The sequence below is a fragment of the Pteropus medius genome, unplaced genomic scaffold (assembly GCF_902729225.1).
Source record: "Pteropus medius unplaced genomic scaffold, Ma_sr-lr_union100, whole genome shotgun sequence".
Classification (NCBI taxonomy): domain Eukaryota; kingdom Metazoa; phylum Chordata; class Mammalia; order Chiroptera; family Pteropodidae; genus Pteropus; species Pteropus medius.
This window is the reverse complement of record NW_024355265.1, coordinates 366,045-391,489: the sequence shown is the minus strand read 5'-3', so window position 1 is coordinate 391,489 and position 25,445 is coordinate 366,045. Positions and strand designations below refer to the sequence as shown.

Here is a 25,445-nt window from a genome sequence, read left to right as displayed (position 1 = left end):
AAATTGTCAAAAACAGCAGAGATATACCAGGAGGTAACTGACAAACAGGGAAAGCAGCAGGTGTCCCTGTTGGCAGCTGCATTAGGGAACCCAGGTTTAGTGCAACAGACTGCTGTTCCCATACGGCAGAAAGAAACCAAAAGGAAATTACACTGTAACCAATGTGTCTTCTGTAGAGAGATCAGCCATTTGAAGATCAAGTGCCCTCATCGCAGGGAAACTGTAAGTCCAAAAGGGCCAGAGAATTTAAGACATCAACCTGAGCCAGTCGTCAAAGAAGACTGGGCTGAAGGACAATCAGACTAGGTACAGTCGCAATAGAAGTAGGGGGGCCAATCAATGATTTGTATAGTGGACACTCAATGCAGTAGCCACGGCCAAACATCAAAAAGGAGTAAGTTTTGAGGGGCAGCTGAATTCTGTCAGTTCTGAGTGCTAGGTTTAAATGTAAAGGTTCCCCATATCATAATTACATTAATGAATAGTCAAGAACATAAGCAGCTGACCAACACCAGAATAACTTATTATTAGGAACTGCAGTGCGAAAGCCACAAGTCCGTCTCAAAACTGTAAGTACATTAAACCTTGCAGACGGCCTTGGTGCCAGAGGTCTTTAAGGTGTCCAATAACTGGGACTGGGTAGAGAAGAAAGCAATGTACAAAAGGGCGCCAATTTTAGCTGCCATAATACAGGGACCATCTTGAGGCGACTTTAGGCAGTAAAAACCTTGCAGGCCTGGAGGGCCTCGATCTTGGTTGGCCGCGAGTGGCATTGTCGGGACCGAGACATAATCAACGTGCAAACTTCAAAAGGAAGGGCACTAGAAGGGCCAGTGTCCATCCAACCTTGGAAAGCCGGGCAGGGGTGGACCTCATAAGACCTCTCCCCACATAGCAAGCCTCTCATGAACGGGTTGCTCTCTCCTCCAACAATGGAGGAACAAGCACTTACAAGCTCTACTCCTAGAAAAAATCCGCCAGGATCACAACGGTAGAACCTCAGTCACCCTCGACATGGCAAAAAGGAAAAACTGATTTTTTACTAGATACTAGAGATGCCTACTCTGTCCTGACTCTTCCCACAGGTGTCTGTCTCCAATGCTAACTGCACAGTGACAGGAATAAATAGTCAGCCTAACATAAATTTCCTTTCCCATTATGAGACCAGGATTAGCAATGAAGTTTTCTGCCACACTTCAGGACCAGGGTCCAGTACAGAAAGCACCTTGTCTGGGAAAGTAGGACACAGCCAAAAAAGGGGGCAGCCCCCTTGCCCACCACACAATGTACGTTTGTAGGGAACCTAAGTCTAAACCATTGTAGACAACCTGCCTCTATGTCAGAGTTTCCTACTAGCAGGCCAACTACCTCCCAACAATCTGTTAAAAGTCAGCCCATGAGGCATGGGAGACTTTGCCAGCAAGTTCACTAGAAAGAAAAAAATGAATCAGGCGTAGGGGTGTGGATGGGGCAGAGCTTAACCGGCCTGAAGCCTAAGATGGTGAGGTCAGGTAAGCGCATGTCCACCAAGTGGAAAAAAAAGGAAAAAGGGGAAGATGGGGGGAACAGATGGTTTTTAACTCGATGTGGTCATCACTTTGTAAGATATGACATCATTAACATAAATAATCACTATTTTCTACAACTGATACTAATATAATATTGCATGTCAAGTGTACTTTAATAAAATGAATCAGTAAACAAATCATTAAGTGAATAATTGATTCCACATAGAACCACAATGAAAATTTTGATAACTTCCAGTTTCACTTTTTGCAACAATCGTATATTACATTTTACTATATTAAAAAAAACAAAATTAAAAAATTTAAAAACACCTATCTATATGATGGTGCTATATAATGTGGAATAATTAAAAGATTTCACTATAATTGTCAGAAAATTTATATCCAAAGTCCTTTATCAACACGTGGCACACTACATATTTATTCACATGGCTGAAATTTTAACTTAAATCTGATTACATTTAAAGTAAACAATTTCATTCACTTCAGATTTATTCAAAGCAAATCCTTATTTTGATTATAGCCTCATAAATGCCATGGGTTAAAATGTGAAGAGGATATTTCAGGTGTAAATTATGAATATACAACAGCTAAATTGTATGTTCTTTAATCCCAACATTGAAGGAAATTATATATAGATTCTTTTGACCTCGAGACCAATGTTGCATTGTTCATTTATGTTATGAAGTACTCTACGGAGATGGGATAAAACTGTGTTGGTTAAAAAAGAACATGATTCACTCGACAATATGAGAAAGTGACTAAGTTTTATTCATTAAAACATGAGCTTGAAGATACAGTCCCAATAAAACTGGCAAAAGGTAATGCAAGCACTTCAGTGTTAACCATACACACACATACTATTCTGGTTCTTTTGATTCAGTTCCCCTCTAATGTACCTGCTCGCTCTACAATTTCCAAGAATAAGCTAACTTTTCCATTAATTTTTGATATACAATAGTTACTACCATTCAATGTAGGAAGTTACCATTTCTACTGCATGACTTCTACCACTTATCGCCCCCTAGTCACCTATCACTTTCCTCCCATGATAAGCCCAGGCCCTTCATTTTCTGGACGATCAGGCTGTTTCATCGTCAGTTGGTGGAGCCTTCTTTCCTATGAAAGGCTGGCCTGTCCAGAGGCATGCACACTGAGCAGAGTTGCTATGAAGACTCAGAGCATAGCTTTACATTATGCTCCGCCTTCCCTAATGTTAAGTCATACAATAAATTTTATAATCAGTGCCTTTGTTTTTCCATAAGACTTGGATATGAATGAACCATGCCTAAAGAAGTAGGCCCTTTCACTGTACTGAGTGCTTCCCAGAGGTAAGTATGAAAGGCCTAGAAGACGTAAGTTCAACAGACTTAGAACTCATAGTCATGTAGTGTTTAAGGTAAACAGAATAACTAAATCTGTATTATAAACTCTAAAGATAATGACTTGTTTGTTCCTATGTTATACATCATCTTTTCAGTTTCAACATAATATGATTTGTAATGTTTCTATGTAATGTCTCAGGCTAATCTCAGAAAACTGGAGACTAAGTGATTGCTACTATGGATCCTTGACTGTGTCAGTTGTGAGAACTGGTTAAAATTTTTACTACATTCAGTACTTTGGTGTGACTTATTGCATGAATCCTGAGGATCGTGTTGGTTAGAAGCATTTCCATGTTCAGTATATTAGTATAGTTTTTGTCCTGCATGAATTGTCATTAATATTTGAAGATGTAAACATCTGATGAAAAGCCTTATGACATTAACTACATTTGTAAGGTTAGTCTCCAAAATCTTATAATGTTCCAGTTTTGGTCTTTGAGGAAAAGCATTAACACGCACATTATGTGTTTTCTCAAACGTAAATTCTGATGTCTAGTCAATTGTGAGGTCTGAATAAGGGCTCTATCCTGTACATTTACATGATTGTTCTTCATTGTGGAGTCTCTGTTCTTGTATAACACTTACTCTAATGGCTTTGCCACACACATTGCAATTGTAATGAATCACTCCAACTTTTTCCAACTATTGATCCTTGAGTAAAAAGACTGCCACACATTAACTTGTTTGCTTTTTAACAAAGATATATATTCTTATAGCTTCTAAAGAGTGGGCTCTAATGTAAAATTTTGCCATATTCATGGCATTTGCATGTATGAACTATTTGGTGAATCTTAAGTTTAAAGTAATACCTAAAAGCCTTGCCACATCCAGTTCATTTCTAAGAACTCTCACAAGTATAAAGTATCTGATGGTAAATTCAGGTTGAACTCACACTAGAGGTTTTGCCACTCAATACATTAAGGTTTCTCTCCAATATGTATTCTCAGATGTCTTGCATAGTGTAAAGTATGACTAAAGATGTTGCTACACTCACTACATTTGTAGGTTTCTCTCCAATATGGATTCTCTGATGACTTGCAAGGTATGATTTGTTACGAAAAACCTTGCCACACTCATTACATTTGTGAGGTTTTTCTCCAGTATGGATTCTCTGATGTCTCGAAAGGCTTGATTTCTGACTAAAGACCTTGCCAAGGCACGCATGAAAGATGGTAAGGTTTTCTTTCTCCAGTAGAGTGGATTTTGATGACTGGGTGGCAGAGTGACTTGTTACAGGAAAACTTTGCTAGCACGCATCTACAGATGTAGAGGCTTTCACCAGTATAGGATTTCTACGCCTTGAAAGGTTGATTTTCAGACTCAAGACCTGCCACACTCACTACATTTGTAAGGTCTTTCGCCAGTATGAACAATTTGATGCCATGCATGATGTGATCTTTGACTGAAAACCTTGCCACACTCACTACATTTATAAGGTTTCTCTCCAGTATGGATTCTCTGATGAATTGCAAGGTTTGATTTATTACTGAAAACCTTGCCACACTCATTACATTGGTAAGGTTTCTCTCCAGTATGAATTCTCTGATGACTTGCAAGATATGATTTGTTACGGAAAACCTTGCCACACTCATTACATTGGTAAGGTTTCTCTCCAGTATGGATTCTCTGATGATTTGCTAGGTATGATTTCTGACTAAAGAGTTTGCCACACTGATTACACTTGTAAGGCCTTTCACTAGTATGAATGCTTCGATGACGAGCATGATTTGATTTGTTACTGAAAACCTTGCCACACTCATTACATTTGTAAGATTTCTCTCCACTATGAATTACTTGATGGTAACTTAGGATTCTATGCACAGTAAAGGCTTTGCCACACTTACTACATTTGTAAGGTCTCTTTCCAGGATGGACTGACTGATGGTAAGTGAGGCTTGAACGCACCCTAAAGGCTTTGCCACACTCATTACATTTGTAAGGTTTCTCTCCAGTACGTATAAACTTATGGCTAGTTAAGCATGAATGTACACTAAACTCTGTGCCACACTCATGACATTTGTAAAAATTTTTCCTGGATGCTTTCAGATCTTTTGTCAGCATTGAAGGATGCCTAGGATCACTCTCATATATAGTACAAACATTGGCTTGGACACTAGGAAAAACTTTCTGAGGTAGAGAAACAGAGGAGGTATTGTTGAAAGACTTCTTGGCTGGATTACATTCATCAATGTTCTCTTCAGTCTGAAATATCTCCATATTGGCCCGATGTGAGTGAAACCTTACACCAAGCCGGTTTTCAATAGGCTCGTTTCTGGCATGCTCTCTACCATGTTCACCTCTTCTATCAGTGAGAAGTTTTTTATGAGTTATTGGCATTCCCTTGTAATTTCTTTCAACAACTCTCTGCTGATACACAGAGTCATGCGTATGTTCCTGGATTTCCCTGAAGTAAAAATCTTTGATTACGTGGCTTTCATGTGTTCCAAACATCATTGTTTGGAGAACTCCTCCTGCATTACTGGTTTCTGTTGGTTTTAATTTCTTGATCACATATGAAGGATAGATATCTACAAAAATGTAAAGAAATCACAGTTATCCTATTAATTAGTTTTTAAGTAAATGTTTCACACTGAAAACTAACATTACACCAAAAGTAAAGTTATACTAAACACATTTATGAAACTTCCCAAACATGACTTGTAAACTTCTAAAATAATAGAGAAACAGGATTTTTGACCAAAAAAAAAAAAAAAATAGTGGTCATATACAATTCAAATTAATATCAGGGAAGCCTCGTTTCAAACACCTTATAACAAAAACACTCACGTCATGCAAACTTGTGTTAGCTTTCAAGGAAAGGGTTATTTTTCAACCATGAATCCAAAACACGTAACAACTGTAACTGTACCGCTATCTCATAACTGAGGAAAAATATATCATACATATTTTTACATACATATGGGACATTAGTAAATGCTAAGTGATAGACAATATATGTAATGATAAATATCCCCAAACAACATTATGTAAAGAATAATTTATATACACAGGCAGTCTAAAATTGTACCACAAATATGCCCCTAAGAAAATTAAAACATCAACAAAACATTTTTTTAAAAATAAGTTTTTTTAAAATGTCTGTTATAAAACTATCTGTATCCCTTACAAAAAGGCATTTTAGAACATCAACAAATGGTGTATGTCAATTATATTGCATAATACATGCTCAAAGACCATCGTCTGTATATCAAACTAAAGGTAAACAAAGGAAAATCAAGAAATCCAGGGGAAAACCAGCAGTGAATAACAGGTAACCATATTATAGTAAGTTAATTGTCAAATTCTAAATATTCCCCCTTAAGAATGAAGAAAGAACTTCCAGAAAAAAATATGAGAACTAAAAATGACACGGGAAGCACTGACTTCCAAAATATCAGGTCAGGAAAATATAAAACATTATAAAGAAGAGTATTAGAAAAAAGCCAAAACTCACCATTAGAATTTTATGACTGCTATATAACAGCCAATCCATAGAATAATTCCCTATGTACGCAGGGCCATTTACTCATCCAGTACACTGCCCCCACAGTATATGTAATATAGTCTGTGCTTCAAAAATTGATTAAGGTGCGGGAACATATTACAAAATAAAAACATACAATATGATACATGCAAAAGGGTATCTCACAATAAAGATGTAACAAAGTTGATATATCTCATTAAATAAAAGTAACTTTTGAGTCCTCGGTATAAAACATGCAATATCTTAAGTTGTCTAAGAGCACTAATGTGCTTTAAAAAGCCTTGTGAGAAATTACCTATATATTTTCAATTAACGAAAGTAGACTCACAGGGTTAATGTACATAAACCTCATTTACGTAGAAAGTGAGAGAAACAGGATTAGAACCTGGACCTACAGACTCATGTTCTGAACCATGACTGCCCACCCAGGCAGTAGATTACAAAGGCTTACAACAAATACCATGAGCTTAGAAACAAATACTTCTTGGGACATACAACAGCTGAGCTGTGTCACTATGATAGGGTTGCACAGCCATCCATTCTAAATATGGTTTCTGAGTAATCATCTACCAAGGGTGACTCTTGAAGAATTAAAAAATCTGAACACACCTATAGCTTGTAAAAAGATTAAATGACGAATCAGAAGTCATTCAACAAAGCAAGCACATAAAACTTTACTGCAAAATTCTATCCAACATTTTAAAAATAATGAACACCAATGTTCCCAAAACCCTTCACAAAAAAACTGAAAAGGAGGGAACCCTTCCAAACTCATTGCAGGAGGCCAGAATAACACTAATAGCCAAGTGAGACAAAAACAGTACAGGAACACTAATAGCTCTGATGAATACTGATGAATGTAACACTGTACAGAATAAGAATGAATAAATGATCACCTCAACTGATGCAGCAAAACATTTGAGAAACATTAGCCTTTCATGATAAAAAATACACAATGAACTAAGAATAAAAAAATCAGCTCCCTCAAAATAAAAGAGGACCCATATGACAAGCCTAGCACTAACATCGTACTCAATGGTGAAAGACTAAAAGCCTTTTAACATCAGGAACAAGACAAGTATGCCACCTCTCCATGTTTTAATAAAAAATAGTACTGGAAATTCTAAACAGAATAGGCAAAAAATAAATAAAAGTTGCAAGATATGAAATCGAGATGCAAAAAATCAATTCTATATATTAACAAAGAATAATCAAAATGAAAATTCTGTAACAATTCTAATACGATACCATAAAATAAAAATGAAATAAGTAAAATACAAGATAAATAAAGTAAAAATATTAAAATAATAAAATACTTAATTATAACCAAACACAGGGAGGAGAAAATTGGTGTACTGTCAACAAAAAACAATGCTAGAAAATTTTAAAAAGTCACAAAAATTAAAGACATTCCATGTTTATGGACTGGAAGACAATACTGTCAATGTGTCCATAACAGCCAAAGTGATCAATAGGTTCAATGTAATATCTTTAAAAACTTACAAATTCACTTTTTAAAGAGATATAGAAATCCATCCTAAAGTTAATACAGAATCTTGTCTCTACATGAAAAACCTAATTTGGAAAAATAAAAGTCAAAGACTCAAAGATACATATTTCAAAATATATTTCAAAGTTAAACTAATCGAAACATGTGGTACTGGAATAAAGACAGAAAACAGCAGAATAAAATAAAGGCATCCAAAATAAAGGGGGTAGAGGATATGGCATAAATGATAGAGGCTCTGTCATCCCTCTGCCAACCAAATCAAAGTTGTGACAGAAATGAGGAGCAAACAGCAAGAAAAATCTCCTGGGATCTGGATGAACAAGCCATACAACTAGGGCGAAATCTAAGAAATCACCCTGCAACGGCAAAAGGTGGGATGGGCAAGGACGCAAGGCTGCCTGGTCTATAGCAGCTGAGTGGGACAGAGGCCACAGCAGCGGCAGCCAGCAGCTGCAGATGCCTCTTAAAGGGGCTGAGTCCACGAGTGAACTTTCCCGGTGATGGATCTGTTAGCTCTGAGCACCAGTGCAGGTTCAGTTGCGCAGGGGACACCAGGGACTTAGAGGGGGACACTGAGTTGTTGGAGTGAGGGCTTAGGCGAGACTCACTCTGTCCAGAAGTGCTGCAGTATCCACTGTTCCTCTGTTGAGCCCTCCCTGCTCCCATGTGCCCACTCAACGCCACCAGAGCTGAGACATCAAACTGGATAATAGAGGTCACTCAGCCCAGGATTCCCTAAAACTCTGCCTCCACCAACTTGTGGCCCCACCCAAGCCACATCCAGGTGTGTCCTCCCTTAGTTAGGTACCCCTTGCTGAGCAGCGTGAAGTCTCCCACTGGTGGCAGATGACCTCAGTTTCTGGTGTGGCCTTTTGAGGCAACTATAAGCACAGCATCTGCGGATTGCTTGCTGAATCTTAACAGGTGGCTCTGGAGAGGCACAGGCTGGGGTTAAATTTGGCCTGCAGCTAAACCCCTCTCAGGACTGTGCCGCTGGACACCTACTACACAAAGCCTCACTAATAAGACCGGGAGACTTAATAGCTTTGCTTAATACATAGAAACAGACACTGAAAGGTAGCCAAAATGGGAAAGCAAAGAAGCAGAAACCATAGGAGAGAACAGAACAGAGATCCAGAAAAAATGGAGTCAAGCAATCTAACAGATGCAGAGTTCGAAACACTGGTTACGAAGATGCTCAATGAACTTATGGGAAGTGTAGATGAATTCAGTGAGAACTTCAACAAAGAGATAAAAAACATAAAATGGAAATGGAAATTATAAAAGGGAACCAGTCATAAATGAAGAACACATTATGAGATGAGAAGCATATTAAATGGAATAAACAAAGTGAATAAAGAGGATCAAATGATCTATATGGAGGATAGGAAAGCCAAGGACACTCAATCAGAATGGCAAGAAAAAAGAAGCCAAGACTATAATAATAATTTAAGGAGCCTATGGGACACTATTAAATTAAAAAATATCCATGTCATAGAGGTACAGGGGGTGGAGGAAGATGTTAAAGAGCTATTTTAAGGAATAATGATGGAAAATTTCCCTCACCTGGTGAAGGAAATAGGCCTACAACCCCAGGAAGCTCAGAGAGTCCCAAGAAAGAGAAATCCAAAGAGGCCTACACAAAGACACATCATAATTAAAATGCCGAAGGTTAAATTCTACAAAGAGAGAATCTTAAAAGCAGCAAGAGAAAAGCAGTTAGTTACTTACAAGGGAGTACCCATAAGACTGGCAGCTGATTTCTCAATAGAAACCGTGCAGGTCAGAAGGGCTTGGCACAAAATATTCAATGTGATGAAAACCCAGGATCTATTACCAAGAATACTTTATCCAGCAAAGCTATCATTTAGAGTCGAAGGACAGATAAAGAGCTTCCCAGACAAAAACTAGCTAAAGGAATTCATCAACACCAAGCCAGTATTACAGGAAATGTTGAAGGTACTTCTTTAAGAAGAAAAAAATGTATGAAAAATAGTTTTAGAGAATGATAATAACTACATATTTATCAACAAGTACCTCAAATGGAAAAGAATTAAGTGCTACAAATAAAATATAGGGAAACTGAATGAATAAGAAAACAAGACTCCTACATGAGCTGCCTACAAGAGACTCACTTCAGATTAAAAGATACACACAGACTAAAAGAGGATGGAAAAAGATTGCCTTGATGGACCTAAAGGGTATTGCACTGAATGAAATGGGTTGGAGAAAGACAAATATTGCATGATTTCATGTAAAGGTGGAATCTAAAGAACAAAATAATAACAACAATAAAAGTAAATAAACTCATAAATACAGAGAATATTTTGAGGGCTACTACATGGGAGGGGGTTGGGAGAGTAGCAAAAAAGCCCCACAAAGGGGTTAAGAATAACAAAGGGGTAATTGCAGAATAGACATGGAGATGTAGAGTGTAGCATGGGGAAGATGGCTAATAATGTAATAAATATGTAAGGGGGAAGAGAGGTATTAGTTTCAGTGGGGTGATCCCTTTGTGAGTTATGTGGATCTCTGATCACTATGCTGTACACATGAAACTGGTATATTATTGTATGCCAACTATAATTGAAAAAATACTCATTGAATTGTACAATGTAAATACAAGCAACTAATTGTCTTATATTTCAATAAAGATTAAACGAAATTTAAAAAAACAAATAAATAAAATAAATGGAGGTATATATGGTCAAGTGATATTCCAGAGGGTTATCAAGACCACTCAATGAAGTCAAAGCAGGCTGTTCAACCAAAGTTGTTGAAAAAATGAGATATAAACATAAAATAAATAAATTTGGAACAATTCCTTATACCATAAAAATAAATTAACTAAAAATATAACAAAAAAACATAAGACCAAAAACTATAAAAGTCCTAGAAGAACACATAAGAAAAAAATCTTATACTGGATTCAATAATAATTTATCCGATATGACAGCAAAAGAACACAAAACCAAAGTAAACAAAGTGAAATGAACTTCACCAAAATGACACATTCCTGGGCATCTAAGGACACAGTCAATTGAGTGAAAAGCCAATCCATGGAATAGGAAATGGTATTTGGAAATCATAAGCATCAAATAACATTTTAGTGACTACACTATTCAATTACTGAGAAAGGATAAAGGCAAGAACCACCAGATGAAGAAATGCATTGGGTAACCTACGGGAGAAACATCGGAAGCTTCCATGCCCCACTCAGCACACCACTCTCTCCAGTCACCAGAGGTTCAAACCTAGAAGATTCAAAAACACTTCCTTTTGGGTTATAGTTCATTACATACGAGTGATTGATTAAATGATTGACCATTGGTGATAAGCCTCAATCTCTAGCCTTTCTCCCGTCTCAAGAGTTCAGAAGGTTGGAGTATAAGTTCTAACCTTCCAATTAAATGGTTGGCTCCCCTGACAAGTAGGCTTCTCGACATCAGCTATTTTCAAAAGTCACCTCACTCACATATATAGTGTTGTGACTAAAAGGGACTGGTTATGAATGAGACACCCATTTCAGAAATGGGGACAAATACCACATATATTTTATTATAAATCACAGTAACATAAACTTCTATCCTTGCCATGAACAACAACCCAACATGTCTCGATTAAATACTGAGCAAAGGATGTGAACAGACAGTTCTCTAGAGATGATGTATAAACACATGAAGTATCACTAGTCATAAGGAAATGCACATCTCAACCAGGATGAACTATCACCTCACACCCATTATGACTACTATCAAAAAAGCAGGAAATAACAAATGTCGAAGATATGAAAAAATGGGCATCTGCACCGCTCTTGGGAAGGTAAAATGCTGTTGCTTCCGTGAAATGTATGAGGGCAGGTCCTTGAAAATTAAACAGTGAATTATCATCTGCTATAGACTCAATATGGGTGTCCCACTAGAATTTGATGGTGAAATCCTTCAAATGACAATGGTGAGCCTGTGGGAGGTAAATGGGTCATGAGAGTGGATCCTCTTGAGAGACCAGAGACCACTCTCTTTTTGCCCTGAGAGGGTACAAGGAGAAGTTGGCCACTTGCAACTAAGAAGAGGGTCCTCCTTCCAACCTGACCATGCTGGGCCTGACCTCAGACTTCTACTCCCAGAACTGGGAGAAATACTTTCCTGCTGTTAATAGGCCACCCACTTGGGTTCTCTGTTATAGGAGTGAGAACAGATGGACACACTGTGTGATCCAGCAACTCGACTTGTGGGGACATATACAAAAAACTCGAAAGCAGAATTTCAAACAAATGTTTGCATACCTATGTTCACAGAAGCATTATTTACAATAACCTAGAGGTAGAAATAACCCAAATGCTCACTGAGAGATGACTGTACAAACAAAGAGTGGTAAACACCTACAACAGGATATAATTCAGCATGCAAAAATAGTCACTTATCCAGTCATTTGCACTGACATGGATAACCCGAGGATATTATGCTAATTGACATTAACCAGTCACAGACAAATACTATATAATGCTATTTATGGGAAGTACCCAGAATAGTCAAATTACTAGAAAACTAACAATGCTGTTTGCCAGGGGCTGAAGAAAGATGAAAATAGAAACAAGTAATTTTATTTTATTTTTATTTATTTTTTTAGGTGAGGCAACCCTTGGTTGACCTCAGATTGCAAGGACCTTGTCAGCTTACAATCCGTTATTTTTTATTTTTTTACTCCTACAGCACCTGGTCTTCCTTGGTGGTCTCCCATCCAAATACTAATCAGGCCCGACCCTGCTTAGCTTCCAAGATCAGACGGGATTGGGCTTGTTCAGGGTGGCATGGCCATAGACGAAACAAGTAATTTTAAATACTCATGGTAATCAATTAATTCTGTACTTGAAGAAAAACAACAAAATACGGTACAGATAAATTCTGTGAAGCATAAATGATATAAAATGATGTTATGTTGTATCATAATAAAAAGAAAGACATGAGGTCAGGGGTGCTCCCACGGTATGTTTTAGTAGACACATAATTAGTATTATAAATCAATGAGACTTAACGGGCACTTATCAAAAATTCATTAGTTCCACTCCAGAAGCATCTTTTGGAGAAAAGAAGGAAATGACCTATAACACAAAAGGACTAGTATTCAAAAGTCTTTTAAGTAGGAGCAGATACGTGCAGGAACATCTTCTGGAAGTAACATGGAGACACACAGAGGAGGCTGATGTGCAGACAGATGGACAGCAACATACACAGCAAACAAGTGCCACGGAACAACAGGACAGAACCTGGAGGGAGGACAACAGGGTGCAGGTACACTGTATAAATTCAGATAGAAAGATGGAAACAAAACAGTCTTGTGTTCACTCAAGGATGCAATTTCCAGTACTTTAGAAATTTTGCAGAAATTATAGGTGCTAAAATGACGGTGGAGAAGAATTCATTAAAGTGCAAGAAAGCAGCTGAGTTAGTCATAAAATACAATAAAATACTTAAGTATTAATTCAGTACACCAACATGGACATGGTGGTTCCAGACAGGGCAAGTAATAATTAGAAAAGAGCAGTTATACCAGGAAGTAAAAATGCAGTGAAGCTTACAAAAAAAATTATGGATAAAAAATAGAAAACATGCTATAGAAAACCAATGAATCATACATTATGACAAACCAACTTAATACTATGTCTGAGATTAAGAAAATGACATAAAAAATATATACATAATGTATTGAGAATTCCCAAATTAAAAACTGTAATAAATTCAATTGACAAAAGAGTAACTTAAAATGAGTTACAAAATCAGGTGAAAAGAAGTGGAAGAAATAATTATCTTTTCAAAATATTTTAGAATAAGTTTAGGATTTAGAAAAAATAATTGGTGGGCCATATTCACCACACTAAAGAAGAAAATACTGCCATATGTACCAAACAACGTCCTTGCTCCAATTCCACCTTCCCACACACTGCAAATACAAAACGCTAGAGTATCATCAAAAATATAAAACAGATGACTAAATAAGCAAAACTCAAATTCATTTACAATGCATGGGAATTTACAAGATGAAAGGAGCAGTGGCTTAAACAAAAACAAATGATAGTAGACTTCACTGAGGCACCACTCAACTTCCTAAGCTTCCTCAGTAAGATGGTTCAAAATCTTATCTGCTGAGGCAGTGTGCACACACGGGATGAGAACCATGGTATGAACAACAATTTAGTTAGGAGCTTCAAGGGTAGGAGGCTGTGAACTTGGACAATGTTCTCCCAGGAGAAATTCTACCCTGTTTAGTACGTGTGTGCACATGATCCACGTGATCACAGCGTTCTGAAGAGATGCTTACTGATACTCTGCAACTGGAAACAAAACTAAAATCACTTATAGACCAGCTGTCAGGACACTTTCTAAGTTGGTGTCCTGGGAAATGCTGACTGCTCTGCCAAGCAGCTCCAAGTACTGCTTCTGTGCATAGCAGGATAATATTGCAACATATCAGTCAAAATATCTCTGTCAAGAATCTTCTGTGACTAAGGACACACACTCCCCAGGAGTTGTCCATCCCTTAAAGGTGGATGACACCAGCAAAATACAGTGAACTATCAGACCTTAGCAACGTTCAGAGGCAAACCATGCAAATTGAAGAGAATATGAAATCTGGAAGAGTCTATATTCCCAGACTGGTAGTGTGGTGCAGAGAGAGAGAAGAGTATAAGGAATGGGGTCACACACTATAGGACTGTGAGGGGACTGTGTGCCACCACAGACACCAAACTACAAGCCTGGAAGATTGAAATGCGCTCCCTGTGTAGGACTGGGGATCAAAGATATGCCCTCTCTGTCCACTGTCTCTAAAGATTTCCTAATAAGTTATAAAAGATCCTACCCACCTGTGATACACACCCTGTGATACACATCTCTGAAGTGTGTAGCAAAAGCAGAGCAGAACAGAAGAAATAGTTGAGGGAAAGGGACAGGTGGACAGGGCAGGAGTTCTCACGCAGTTCCTGGGAAGCCAGACAAAATGGATAGACGAACAGCACGTCCCCTCTTCTGAGCAGTCCTTCCAACCACAGGAAAAGGGGATAGGATTGGGACAGGTCCAGGGCGCCGGACTGCAAGGCCTCGGCCCTGCTCTGTATGGACTGAGAAATAAGCATCTGATGAATTCCAGTCCAGAAGGAGAGACCAGGGTGACAGAGACCATGTGAGAGAGCCTGCACTACGCTCCTTAAGTCAAGGAACCAAAGACGTCCCAGGGGACACAGAACAGTGCTGGGATCATGATAAAGATTCTGCCTTCATCTCTGTTACAACTGCAACTCCACTAAGAATGAAAGAATAACTTTTACACATTAAAGGGTAGAGTGGTAACTTGGAAAGAAGAAAATTTTCCTTTAAGGGTTCCCCAGAAATAAACTTCTGTTTGCTCACAGAACTTTCTCCCTTGGTGCAAGTTTGCAAACACTATGAAAGCAGCAGCCTTCTCCCTCTCTTCCTGAGTTCGTACCTGTGTTTACACGTTCAATATGTTCCCATTGATTTGGTTTCTGTGCTCTTTTCAACTTGCTCTCCAAAGTCCAGGGCACGTTCCCTCGCTCCAAAAAGGAGACAATATGCAGATCAGAAAGAGAAATTCCTGCATATAAGAAGAAAGAAGTATGAAGACCTGTAGTTTTTCCAGAATCCCCAATCTCTGTTCAAGTGAGGAATAAGAATAGTACAGATAGAGAAACACAGTTCCTGAATCCATTGATTTCTTGCTTCCTTCTGTGCATAGGGACCAGAGTCATATGCAGATAGCGAACTCTCTTCCAAAAGCTATTCGATCAATATGTAAGAACAGAAAACAACGAATCAGATATTTTAGGTTTGCTTCAGGACTTTATGTAAACACTTAAACTCTAGAATGACCCCTGATGTATCACAAAGTGGGCAGATCACCTGCAAAATGGCGAGGTTAAATTCCTGATGCTACTTTATGTTCCAGTAAACAGAGTTTCGATCTCAGTCATGCAGCCAGAGTCTCCCAAGAAGCACCCAAGGGAAAAGGAAGAGACCTCCCAGGACAGATCTTGACTTTGAAGAGAAGTCATCCTCACCCAGGAAAAGCAGGTTCTGGTAGCTCTCCAACATCACCTCCTTGTACAATGCACGCTGAGCTGGGGCTAGGCACTCCCATTCCTCCTGAGAGAATTCTATAAATACATCACTGAGTGTCAACCATTTCTGAAAGGAAAACACATTTTAGCAAGGGGAAATGGTGACAGTTCTTACCTTCATTCAGAATGAGAAGAGGAGACAGATATAAAATCAATTCAGGTGGAGGGTTCTGTCAGATCCGCTTCAGATATTTTTGAGCACGTTATGTGTCCGCAATGTTGTTTTCTATTACTTTCCCATAAAAGGCTATGACAGCCCGTAAATCAGGGAGGGCTTCTCATTTTTGTGGACAATACATTAAATTACAATTAAAATTCTCACCGGGCTGTCTACAAAGAAGGCTTCGATGTTATCTTCTACACATTGAGTGACATTCACTGACTGCATGAGCTAGAGCATAAGCAGTGTCTTAAGAGATGACAAAGTCCACAGCATCTTTTAAAAAAATTCAGAGTCTTAAATTGTGATAACAACAGCCATGACTAAACATTTCTGAACACGTCCTATATGCATTATGCTTTACATATTTTAACTTCTTATCAACATAATAGCTCACTACAGTCAAACCTGTTCCCATCATACAGCGGAGAAAACGTGTGAGAAAATCTACAAAACTCAATTCAGGTCAAAATCTAAGATCTGATCTAGCAAACACATGAACTTGGTGCTGGGATTTAGACTGAACCTAAAAAAAAAAAAAAATCAAACAGTTATGTGACAGACAGACCTCATAAGTGCTCTGACAAAGTGTTCTCTGAGAAAACGAAAACAAGTTCCAGGTTAACGACATTGAGCCACAAATAAGGTCATTATATTTGCATGTGCACACACACGCACATGAGGTATCTTTACTTCTAGTTAAATCATTAACATGACAGCGTAGACAAAAATTAAGGTCATAACAAATGTTTAAGTTATTGTTGCAACTGCTAAAAAAATATAAAACTTACTTATGAAATGACTTTATAAAAATCATACACTTTTATAAAAAACATGCATGCGCACATGCACACACATATAAACAAACCAATTAAATGAAAATTTATTTCTTGACATATTTTTGGATGACTTTATACATTGTTGTTTTTATTCATGTGCATTTCAGCACCTTGGGTTAATAAAAATGTATCAGGGGTAATTATTCTTATTTTTCAAGATTGCATAATAAAGGAGGTAGTTAAAATTATAGAACTGAAAATATAGACTACTTAACTCCAGTTTCTATAAAATACTTAAACACATAAACACAAATTTATCTATTTACATTTAGACATGTAGGCTTTAACAAAAGCCAAATAGTGTACTGGTTTATTCTATCCATAAAACGAAAATTCAAGGTTGTTATACATCAATTTAACAGATCGAGATTTCAAAAATTCTCACATTTGTGATCATTTGAAAAATTTCTTCAGTAATTAGAAATCAGAACAAAAATGAAATTGGAGAAAAACCTGTAATTAACCAGAAACATTTGCCAAACATTTTGAATAGCAAAAATCAGTGGATGCATTTGCATTGAAATTATAGTAAAGAAAGGGGGCTGACCAGAGCTCCTATCTCAGCAGAAACCAGAAGAGAAAAGAGGGAAAAATAGATTGAGGGAGACAGAGTCAAAGCATAGAACTGTTAAAATTCTCAAATCAAAGTATAAAGATTGGTTATTAATAAGAAGAGGAAACAAGATATTCCATGCAAACCATACCCTAAAGAGAGCCAAATGGATATAATGTATGAGAAAAAACAAAGACAAAAACTGAAAAGATGAAAAGGACATTATAATGGTAAAAGGGTCCATTTACCAAGAAGTTATAACAATTATACATATAGATGCATATAACATTAGAACTCCCAAATATATGAGGTAACTGTGAACAGAAATGCAGGTAACAATAGGCACCAGCACAGTAATCGTATGAGACCTCACTATTTCAGTTTTAGTCATGGATACACCAACCAAACACAACATCCATAAGGAAACAGAACACTTGATAATCCTATAGAATGATGGAGTTTAACAAACATATACAGAAGTCTCCAACACCAGCAGAAAACACACTGTTCTCAAGCGCACATAAAACATTCTCCATGACCGACCACATGTTAGCCTCAACACAAATATGAAAAATTGTTTACAAATTGCAATCCTAAAAGGTATCCTCTCTAACCACAAGGAAATGACATTAAAAACAAATAGCAAGAAAAAAACATAAAAATCCACAAAATGTGGAAAATAAACAAGTCATTCTTAAACAACCAGTAGCTCAAAGAAATCACAAGAGAAATTTTTAAAATCTGGATGAAAACAACAGTGAAAATACAACAGACAAAAATCAACAGGATGCAGTGATAGCAGCACTAAGAGGTGCTAAGCGGTATTTACATTAAAAAAGAACAATCTCAAATCAGAAATCTACTTTTACACCTCAAAAAAAAGAAAGAATAAACTAAAAAGAATAAAAAAATAATAAAATAAAAAGAATAACCATGTTTAGTACAACTTACAATTGTAAAAAGTAACAGGAATCAACTAACCTACATTAAGAGAATGAATACACAATGGTATGTGTATGAAAGCTTTAGCTCTAAGATGAGGAAAAAGGCAAGGATGCATACTCTCAGCATTACTATTCAACAAAGTACTAGGTCCTAGACAGAGCAATTAAACAAGAAAAATAAAAGTCATCCAAATTGAAAAGAAGGAAAATTCTTTTTTGCACATGAAACGAGCTTACATGTAGAACACCAGAGATTACACACATGCAAAAAATGTTACAACTAAGAAATTATTTAAGGAAAGTTCTAATGAACAATCCTAACAGAAACTTAAGAAAACAATCCAATTAATCACAGCATCAGAGAGGATAAAATACATAGGAATAAATATAGCCAAGAAAGTGAAAGACTTATACACTGGAAATTATAAAACATTGCTAAAAGGAATCAAAGGAGGTACAGATAAACAGAAAGATATTCCTTACTCATGGACTGCAGGACTTAATATTGTTCAAATGTCCATGCTACCCAAAGTGCTCTACAGATTCGATGGGACCACTATCAAAAAACAAAAACCAAAAGCACTAGAATTCACATGGAATAAAGAAAAAGGGACTGAAAACCATCGAAACACTCTGAAAATAAAAAAAGTCAGAGGCATCACTTTTTGAGACTAAAAAACATATTACAAAGTGTAATCAGGTCGGTGGGATACCGGCATTAATCTAGATACATGAGCCAATAAAACAAAAGAGAATGCCCTGAAATAAACCCCTGCATATATGCCAACTGATTTTCAACAATGACGCTAAGACCATACAATGAAGAAAAGTACATTCACTAAATTGTGCAAGAAAAACTGGATATCTACATGATAAAGAATGAAGCTGGAACCTTATCTGTATCAAAAAGAAACTTCTGTGTGTCAAAGGATACGATCCATAGGGTGAAAATGCAACCTCCAAGAAATGTGAGAAAAACGATCTGAAGACTCTCCAATTGATATTACGGATGATTTCCTCTTTTAAAACGGATAATGGAATAAAACACCCTCTGTCACCGATGTCTGTCTGTGAACTTTCTACTCTATTCCCAATCATGAAGATTTTGAAGTCAGTGAGTGACTCACTCCTTTAGCTTCAAATGCATCATAGAAGCAGTCAAAAAGGTTTTTGCCTATTGGTCCCTTTTCCAGAACTGAGGTATTTGTGACTATCAATATGTCTACATGCATCCTTTTATCCTGGTCGAGAGAGGTGACAGTGCATCCAAATGTGGCTGCTGAACAATCCCCATTGCCCAATGGCATTGACACCATGAAGCCCACACCCTGTCTCAAATCTAATGCTGTAAACCCCTGCCCAGGACAATGCCCAGTGGAGCTTCTTCACAAGTACCATGTTACTGGATCATGGTAAAATGAAATCTAGCTAGAGAAGAGACGGACTGAGTAAGGCCCAGGTTGAGTATGAACAAACATTAGGCAGGACAATTCGGAGTCATAGAAGATTAGCAAGTCAAAGGGCATTCCAGGAAGGACAGACACAACAATCAACTGAGAATATGACTTCACCTGAGAAAGAGCCATTGCTGACCCTTTTCTTTCCTCTTCCTCCTCTTCTGGGCTTCTTCCTTATGCAACAAGTCTCTACAAGTCAATCTGGAAAGATGAAAATATGCTGTTTATCATCATATCCCCTTCCCGTGCCACCACCGCACATACAGGGAAGACCTCACTATACAGAAAGGACAGTATCTGCTGCCCTTGCCACAGGATGCATTCAGAAACAGTAAACTGCTCCTCAGAGACCAACAAATGAAGTTTCCTTCCCCTTTTTTCAGATCACATCGCCCTTCTGGTCATACCTTCAAACTCACTACAGCAGTGGGGGCCTTGGCTGACCTGACACTCTCCTTCAGGTCACAGACCTGGCCCTGATCTAATCCGATGCAGAACAGAGCCCCCTCACACCAGATCTCAGACCCCAGAAATGGAGGACCTAGAGCCTTACTGCTCAATGATGGATACAGATTAGAATCACCTGAAGTACTTTAAGTATTATCGAGGCTGTGCCCATCCCAATTATTTCAATGACACTTTCTACTCAGGGGGTACAAAAAATATCACAGCCAAAAAGTCTCAGCAATGTAATGTGAAGCAGGATTCAGCACTGTCTAGACCAGGCAACACTAGCACACCTTCTACCTGCTTATTCTTTCCTAGGTTTATTGAGGCATAATGGATAAATACAAATTATGGGTGTTTAAGGAGTATACCAATATTTAAAATATATATATAATGTAAAATATCAGAACCAACTGATATCCATCAACTCACATGACTTTATGTATGTGTGGTGAGAATACTTAGGACTTATCTCAGCAAATTTCAAGGATACAATACAGTATGAAGAACTGTACTCACCATACCATATGTTAGGTGGCCACATGTTATTGATTTTAGAACTGAAAGTTTGTATCATTTGACCACCATTGCTTCATTTTCAGGAATCCCAGCCCCTGGTAACCATCACCCTCTCTGGTTTTGAGTTTGACTTCAAGATAGCATATATGTCGAGATCCTGCAATATTTGTCTTACTCTGGCTTAATTCACTTAGCATAATCTCTAGTTTCAAGTATGTTGTTCATTCCTTCTTCCATTTTTATGGCTGAATAATATTTGTGTATTTAAATATGTGTATCACGTTTATATTCTCTATTCATTTGTCAACCTTGGCTGTTGTGAATAATCTAGTAATGCGCATGGGAGTGCAGGTAACTTTTCAAAATATGATTTCATATCCTTTGGATATATACTCTGAATTGGACTCCCCTCTTTCTTCACTACTATGAATTTCCCTCCCTCCTTCTGTACCTCTACTGCCATTTTTTCTTTCTTTCTTTATTACCATTGGCTCATTTTGTTCCTCTCTCCTAATGTTTCAAGAGTATTTGAGCCATACTAACGATATATGCTGGTGAGCGAGTTCTCAAATTCTACCCAGAACAATTTTGCACTTTCTTTCATGCTTTTGGGGGTGGGGGGGAGAGGAATGTAAAATAGATTACATGAAGGTGAGAGAAAGCGAGGCAGGGATAGAATCACACTGTAATTATTACAGTAACCAGATGATGTGCTCTCCAGGGTAGTCAAGTCTGGAGGGGTATAACTTCTGGCACATCAAAGGTGTGTTAACCTGAATGCATAATAATGGATAAGGCTGCATTCAAAATCTTTCATTAAAGCCACAGGCCTTGGGTGTGTTGTTGATTTTAGAACTGAAAGTTATACCCACCCACCATTACTGCGCAGTTAGGAATTCCTGATTCAGTACAAAACCCCTTCTTCCATTACAGGACCCTCCATTTGCTCACCATCATCTCTCTGGAAATCTCAATTTCCTCTGAACTTCTATTTCCCACTCCTGCTACTTTCACTCTCACTATCTCCTTACACGTCCCTCACTCATTCTCTACATTGGCATCTGTTCTCACTCTTCTCCCCTCACTTACTTTATTTCCCTCTCCGGGGCCGGTTCCTCCCCACTCCTTGGCCGCACAGAAAAAGTGGGATGAAATAAGATGCTGCCTCCCCAGGGGACACATTTTTCCGTGGGGTGGAACGTGGGATGAGAGACCAGTGGGTGGCACAGGTTAAGCGCATAACTGTGGGGTCAGAGGAAGGGGCGCTACAAATCGGAGGTCTGAGGAACAGAAGGACCCCTCCTGAGGGGGACGCGAGAATAGGGCGGGGCCGCTTTCTCAGGAGAGGGGTGGGGTCTCCAGAATCCCAGCACCGCGGAGAAGACGCAGCGTCTCCTGGGCCAGGATGGCCGGCGCTGCCTCAGGGATCGCGAGGTGAGGCTGGGCCACAACACCACCTCACGGAATGCTGTGAGGGCACCTATCGGACCTCGGGCCTGGACCTCTCCGCCCCTGAGCAAGGAAACGCCCCTGAGCAAGGAAACCGAGGCGTAAGGCAGGTCTAAGTGGACCTAAGACGGAGAAGCGATGGCAAGGAGCAGCCCCGGAGCCATTTCACACGCCAAGGGAAGTGCCTGGCCCTTACGGCGACACTGGAATTTAAAAAAGGAATAGGCCGACTGCGGGGACGATAAGGTCCACGGCGACCGGCCCCTGTATGAAAAAGGAGGAGTTGTGAAGCGCAGGCTTAAGCTAGAAATTCGGAAACTCACGCTGGGCAGTGTAATTTCTGCTTCTGGCTCCCCGTTCCCGAGTTGGCAAAACATGGCGCTGGGAGGGAAGAGGCGGGCTTCCTGGGGTCGCTGCCTGACCACGAAGAAGAACGGGCTGGGGAACTGGCTCAGGGGCGGGACCAGTGAGGAGAAAATCCACAAGGGGAGGGCTGGGCAGAAACTGGTCGGCACATTAACAGGGAAGAAGTGAAACCTGTGCAGGAGTGTGGCCATGAGAAGCCCAGGAGGATTAACGTGGGGCGCGGTGAGAGGCCAGGCATGCGCAGACACCTGGAAGTGAATGGAAAAAGGCAAATGATCGTGGTGGGGGCGGGGCTTGAGCTATCTTGGAGCTATATATATTGCATTGTGTGTTCACAGCTCATAGGTAGATTTCTTTCTGTCACCACATATTTTACCCCTTTTACCCAATCTACCTCTACCCTCCCCCAGCCTCCCTGATGGTAATCACTACTCTATTATCCATGTCCATGAGTCTCTGTTTCTCCTGTTCCTTTATTGCTTTTAGGTTTATATCCCACATATAAATGGTACCATGTGGTTTTCAATCTTTTCTGTATGTTTTATTTCAGTTTAGCATGATTATCTTGAGGTCCATCCATGTTGTTGCAAATTGCAGTATTTCATCTCTTCTTATGACTGAGTAGCATTCCATTCTATATACATGTACCACAGCTTCTTTATCCAGTTATCTGTTGTAGGACACTTTGGCTACTTCTATGTCCTGGCCACTGTGAATAATGCTGCTATGAACATCAATATGCAAATATCTTTTTAGATATATGTTTTTAAGTCGTTGGGGTAACTACTCAGTAGAGAAATTGCTGGATCATATGGTAGATTAATTCTTAGTTTTTTGAGGAACTTCCATACTGTTTTTCATAGTGGCTGTACCAATTTGCAGTCCCACAAGTAGTATATCAGGGTTCCTTCTCTGCATCCTCTCCAATACTTGTTATTACTTGTCCTGTTGATTATGAAGAGGAATGGCTAACCTTGTAATCAGCTTTTTGTTCTGCTTCTGTAGACATGCTTGCTGCAAATGGCTAACCTTGTAATCAGCTTTTTGTTCTTCTGTAGACATGCTTGCTGCATAGGCTGAAGGGCAGAGTGATCTTGAGATCAGCTGAAGACTCACCCTCCCTTTTGCTTGTTCTGTCTAGATAACAGATGTTTTGCCTTTGCTTGTTAAGAACAGATGTATTGCTTTTGCTTGTTTAACCCTATAAAACTAGGGTTATCCCTGAGCTTGGGCCCTAGATCTTCAGAGTGCCAGCTCTTCTGGGACCGCCAGCATAATAAACCTGAGTTCTCAAACTCTCTGAGTAGTGCTTGGTTTTTCGCCAGTCTGGTTTCGTTCTGCAACATTTCTAGCTATTCTAACAGGTGTGAGATGGTATCGTGGTTGTGATTTGCATTTCTCTAATAGCTACCGATGATGAGCATCTATTCATGTTTGTTGGCCGTTTGCATATCTTCTTGGGAGAAGTGTCTGTTCAGGACCTCTGCCCATTTTTTGATTGGATCATTTTTTTTTGTTGTTATTGAGTTGTATAAGTTTCTTGGTATATTTTGGATTTTAGGTTCTTATCAGAGGCGTTGCTTGCAAACACATTTACTCATTTAGATGCTTGTCTGTTTACCTTGTTGACAGTTTCTTTTGCTATGAAGAAGCTTTTTAGTTTGATGCAGTCCCATTTGTTTATTTTTGTTTTTACTTCCCTTGACTCTGAGGTGAAATTCATAAGATTCTCTTTAAGTCCAAGGTCCTTGAGATTAGTTCCTATGTTTTCTTCTGTGCATTTTATTGTTTCAGGTCTTATATTCAGGCCCTTAATCCATTTTGAGTTAATTTTGGTGTGTGGCGATACACAACATTCTAATTTCATTCTTTTGCAGGTGGCTTTCCAGTTTTTCCAGCACCATTTATTAAAGACTTTCTCCACTGTATGTTTTTGGCTCTTTTGTTGAAAATTATTTGCCCATATAGATATGTGTTTACTTCTGGACTCTCGATTCTGTTCCACTTGTCCATATGTCTCTTTTTCTGCCAATACCATGCTGTTTTGATTACTGTCGCTTTGTGATTACTGTCGCTTTGAAGTTGGGCAAAGTGATTCCTCCAGCCTTGTTCTTTTTTCTCAGTATGGCTTTGGAAATGAATAGGTACAAAGTAGACTTGGAGATGTAGAGTGTAGCATGGAGAATATGGTTAATAATGTTGTAATAAATATGTAAGGGGGAAGAGGAGTATTAGTTTCAGTGGGGGTAATCACTTTGTGAGTTACGTGGATCTCTGATCACTATGATGTACACATGAAACTGGTATATTATTGTATGCCAACTATAATTGAAAAAATACTCATTGAGTTGTACAACGTGAGTATGAAAAAACAATGTTGCTAGAATTATCCAGCGAATTCATCTAATCCAGCGCTATACTTTGTTCAGAGTTGTTTTTTTTTTTTTTAATATCATTACTGATTTTAACATACTATTTTTAGGTCTTTTTTTTTTTTTCAATCCTGAAAAGTCTAAAAGGGTTTTATTTTTATAGAAATTAATGCATTTTTCCTACATGTCCATTTGTTGTCATTTAATTATTCATAGTAGCCTCATAATTATTTTTATGGCATCATTTATAACACCTCTGCTTTCACTTCTGATTTTAGTATTGTTTCTGTAATTCTTAAT

At 38.4% G+C, this 25,445-nt stretch overlaps 1 protein-coding gene and 1 pseudogene across 9 annotated transcripts in view; both read right to left on the bottom strand.

Annotated features, from left to right (window-relative positions):
- The window catches only part of LOC120599465 (zinc finger protein 347-like), a 31,047-nt gene extending 8,025 nt beyond the window's left edge, over window positions 1–23,022 (bottom strand). Inside the window, exons 1-7 of one of the 9 annotated variants that reach the window (XM_039858512.1) lie at window positions 22,731–23,018; window positions 20,107–20,193; window positions 16,362–16,725; window positions 15,980–16,106; window positions 15,388–15,516; window positions 4,245–5,439; window positions 2,275–4,065 (exon numbers count right to left, since the gene is read on the bottom strand). In XM_039858512.1, coding sequence (XP_039714446.1) covers window positions 3,855–4,065; window positions 4,245–5,439; window positions 15,388–15,516; window positions 15,980–16,106; window positions 16,362–16,427 — 1,728 coding nt within the window. In that variant the 5' untranslated portion in view covers window positions 16,428–16,725; window positions 20,107–20,193; window positions 22,731–23,018 and the 3' untranslated portion in view covers window positions 2,275–3,854. Of the gene's footprint in view, window positions 1–2,274; window positions 4,066–4,244; window positions 5,440–15,387; window positions 15,517–15,979; window positions 16,107–16,154; window positions 16,726–20,106; window positions 20,194–22,730 lie in introns of those variants that run through there. The other 8 variants (XM_039858515.1, XM_039858513.1, XM_039858516.1 and 5 more) reach the window with 8 other exon arrangements.
- On the bottom strand, window positions 12,609–12,727 carry LOC120599468 (uncharacterized; annotated as a pseudogene).
- Window positions 23,023–25,445: the final 2,423 nt, after the last annotated feature.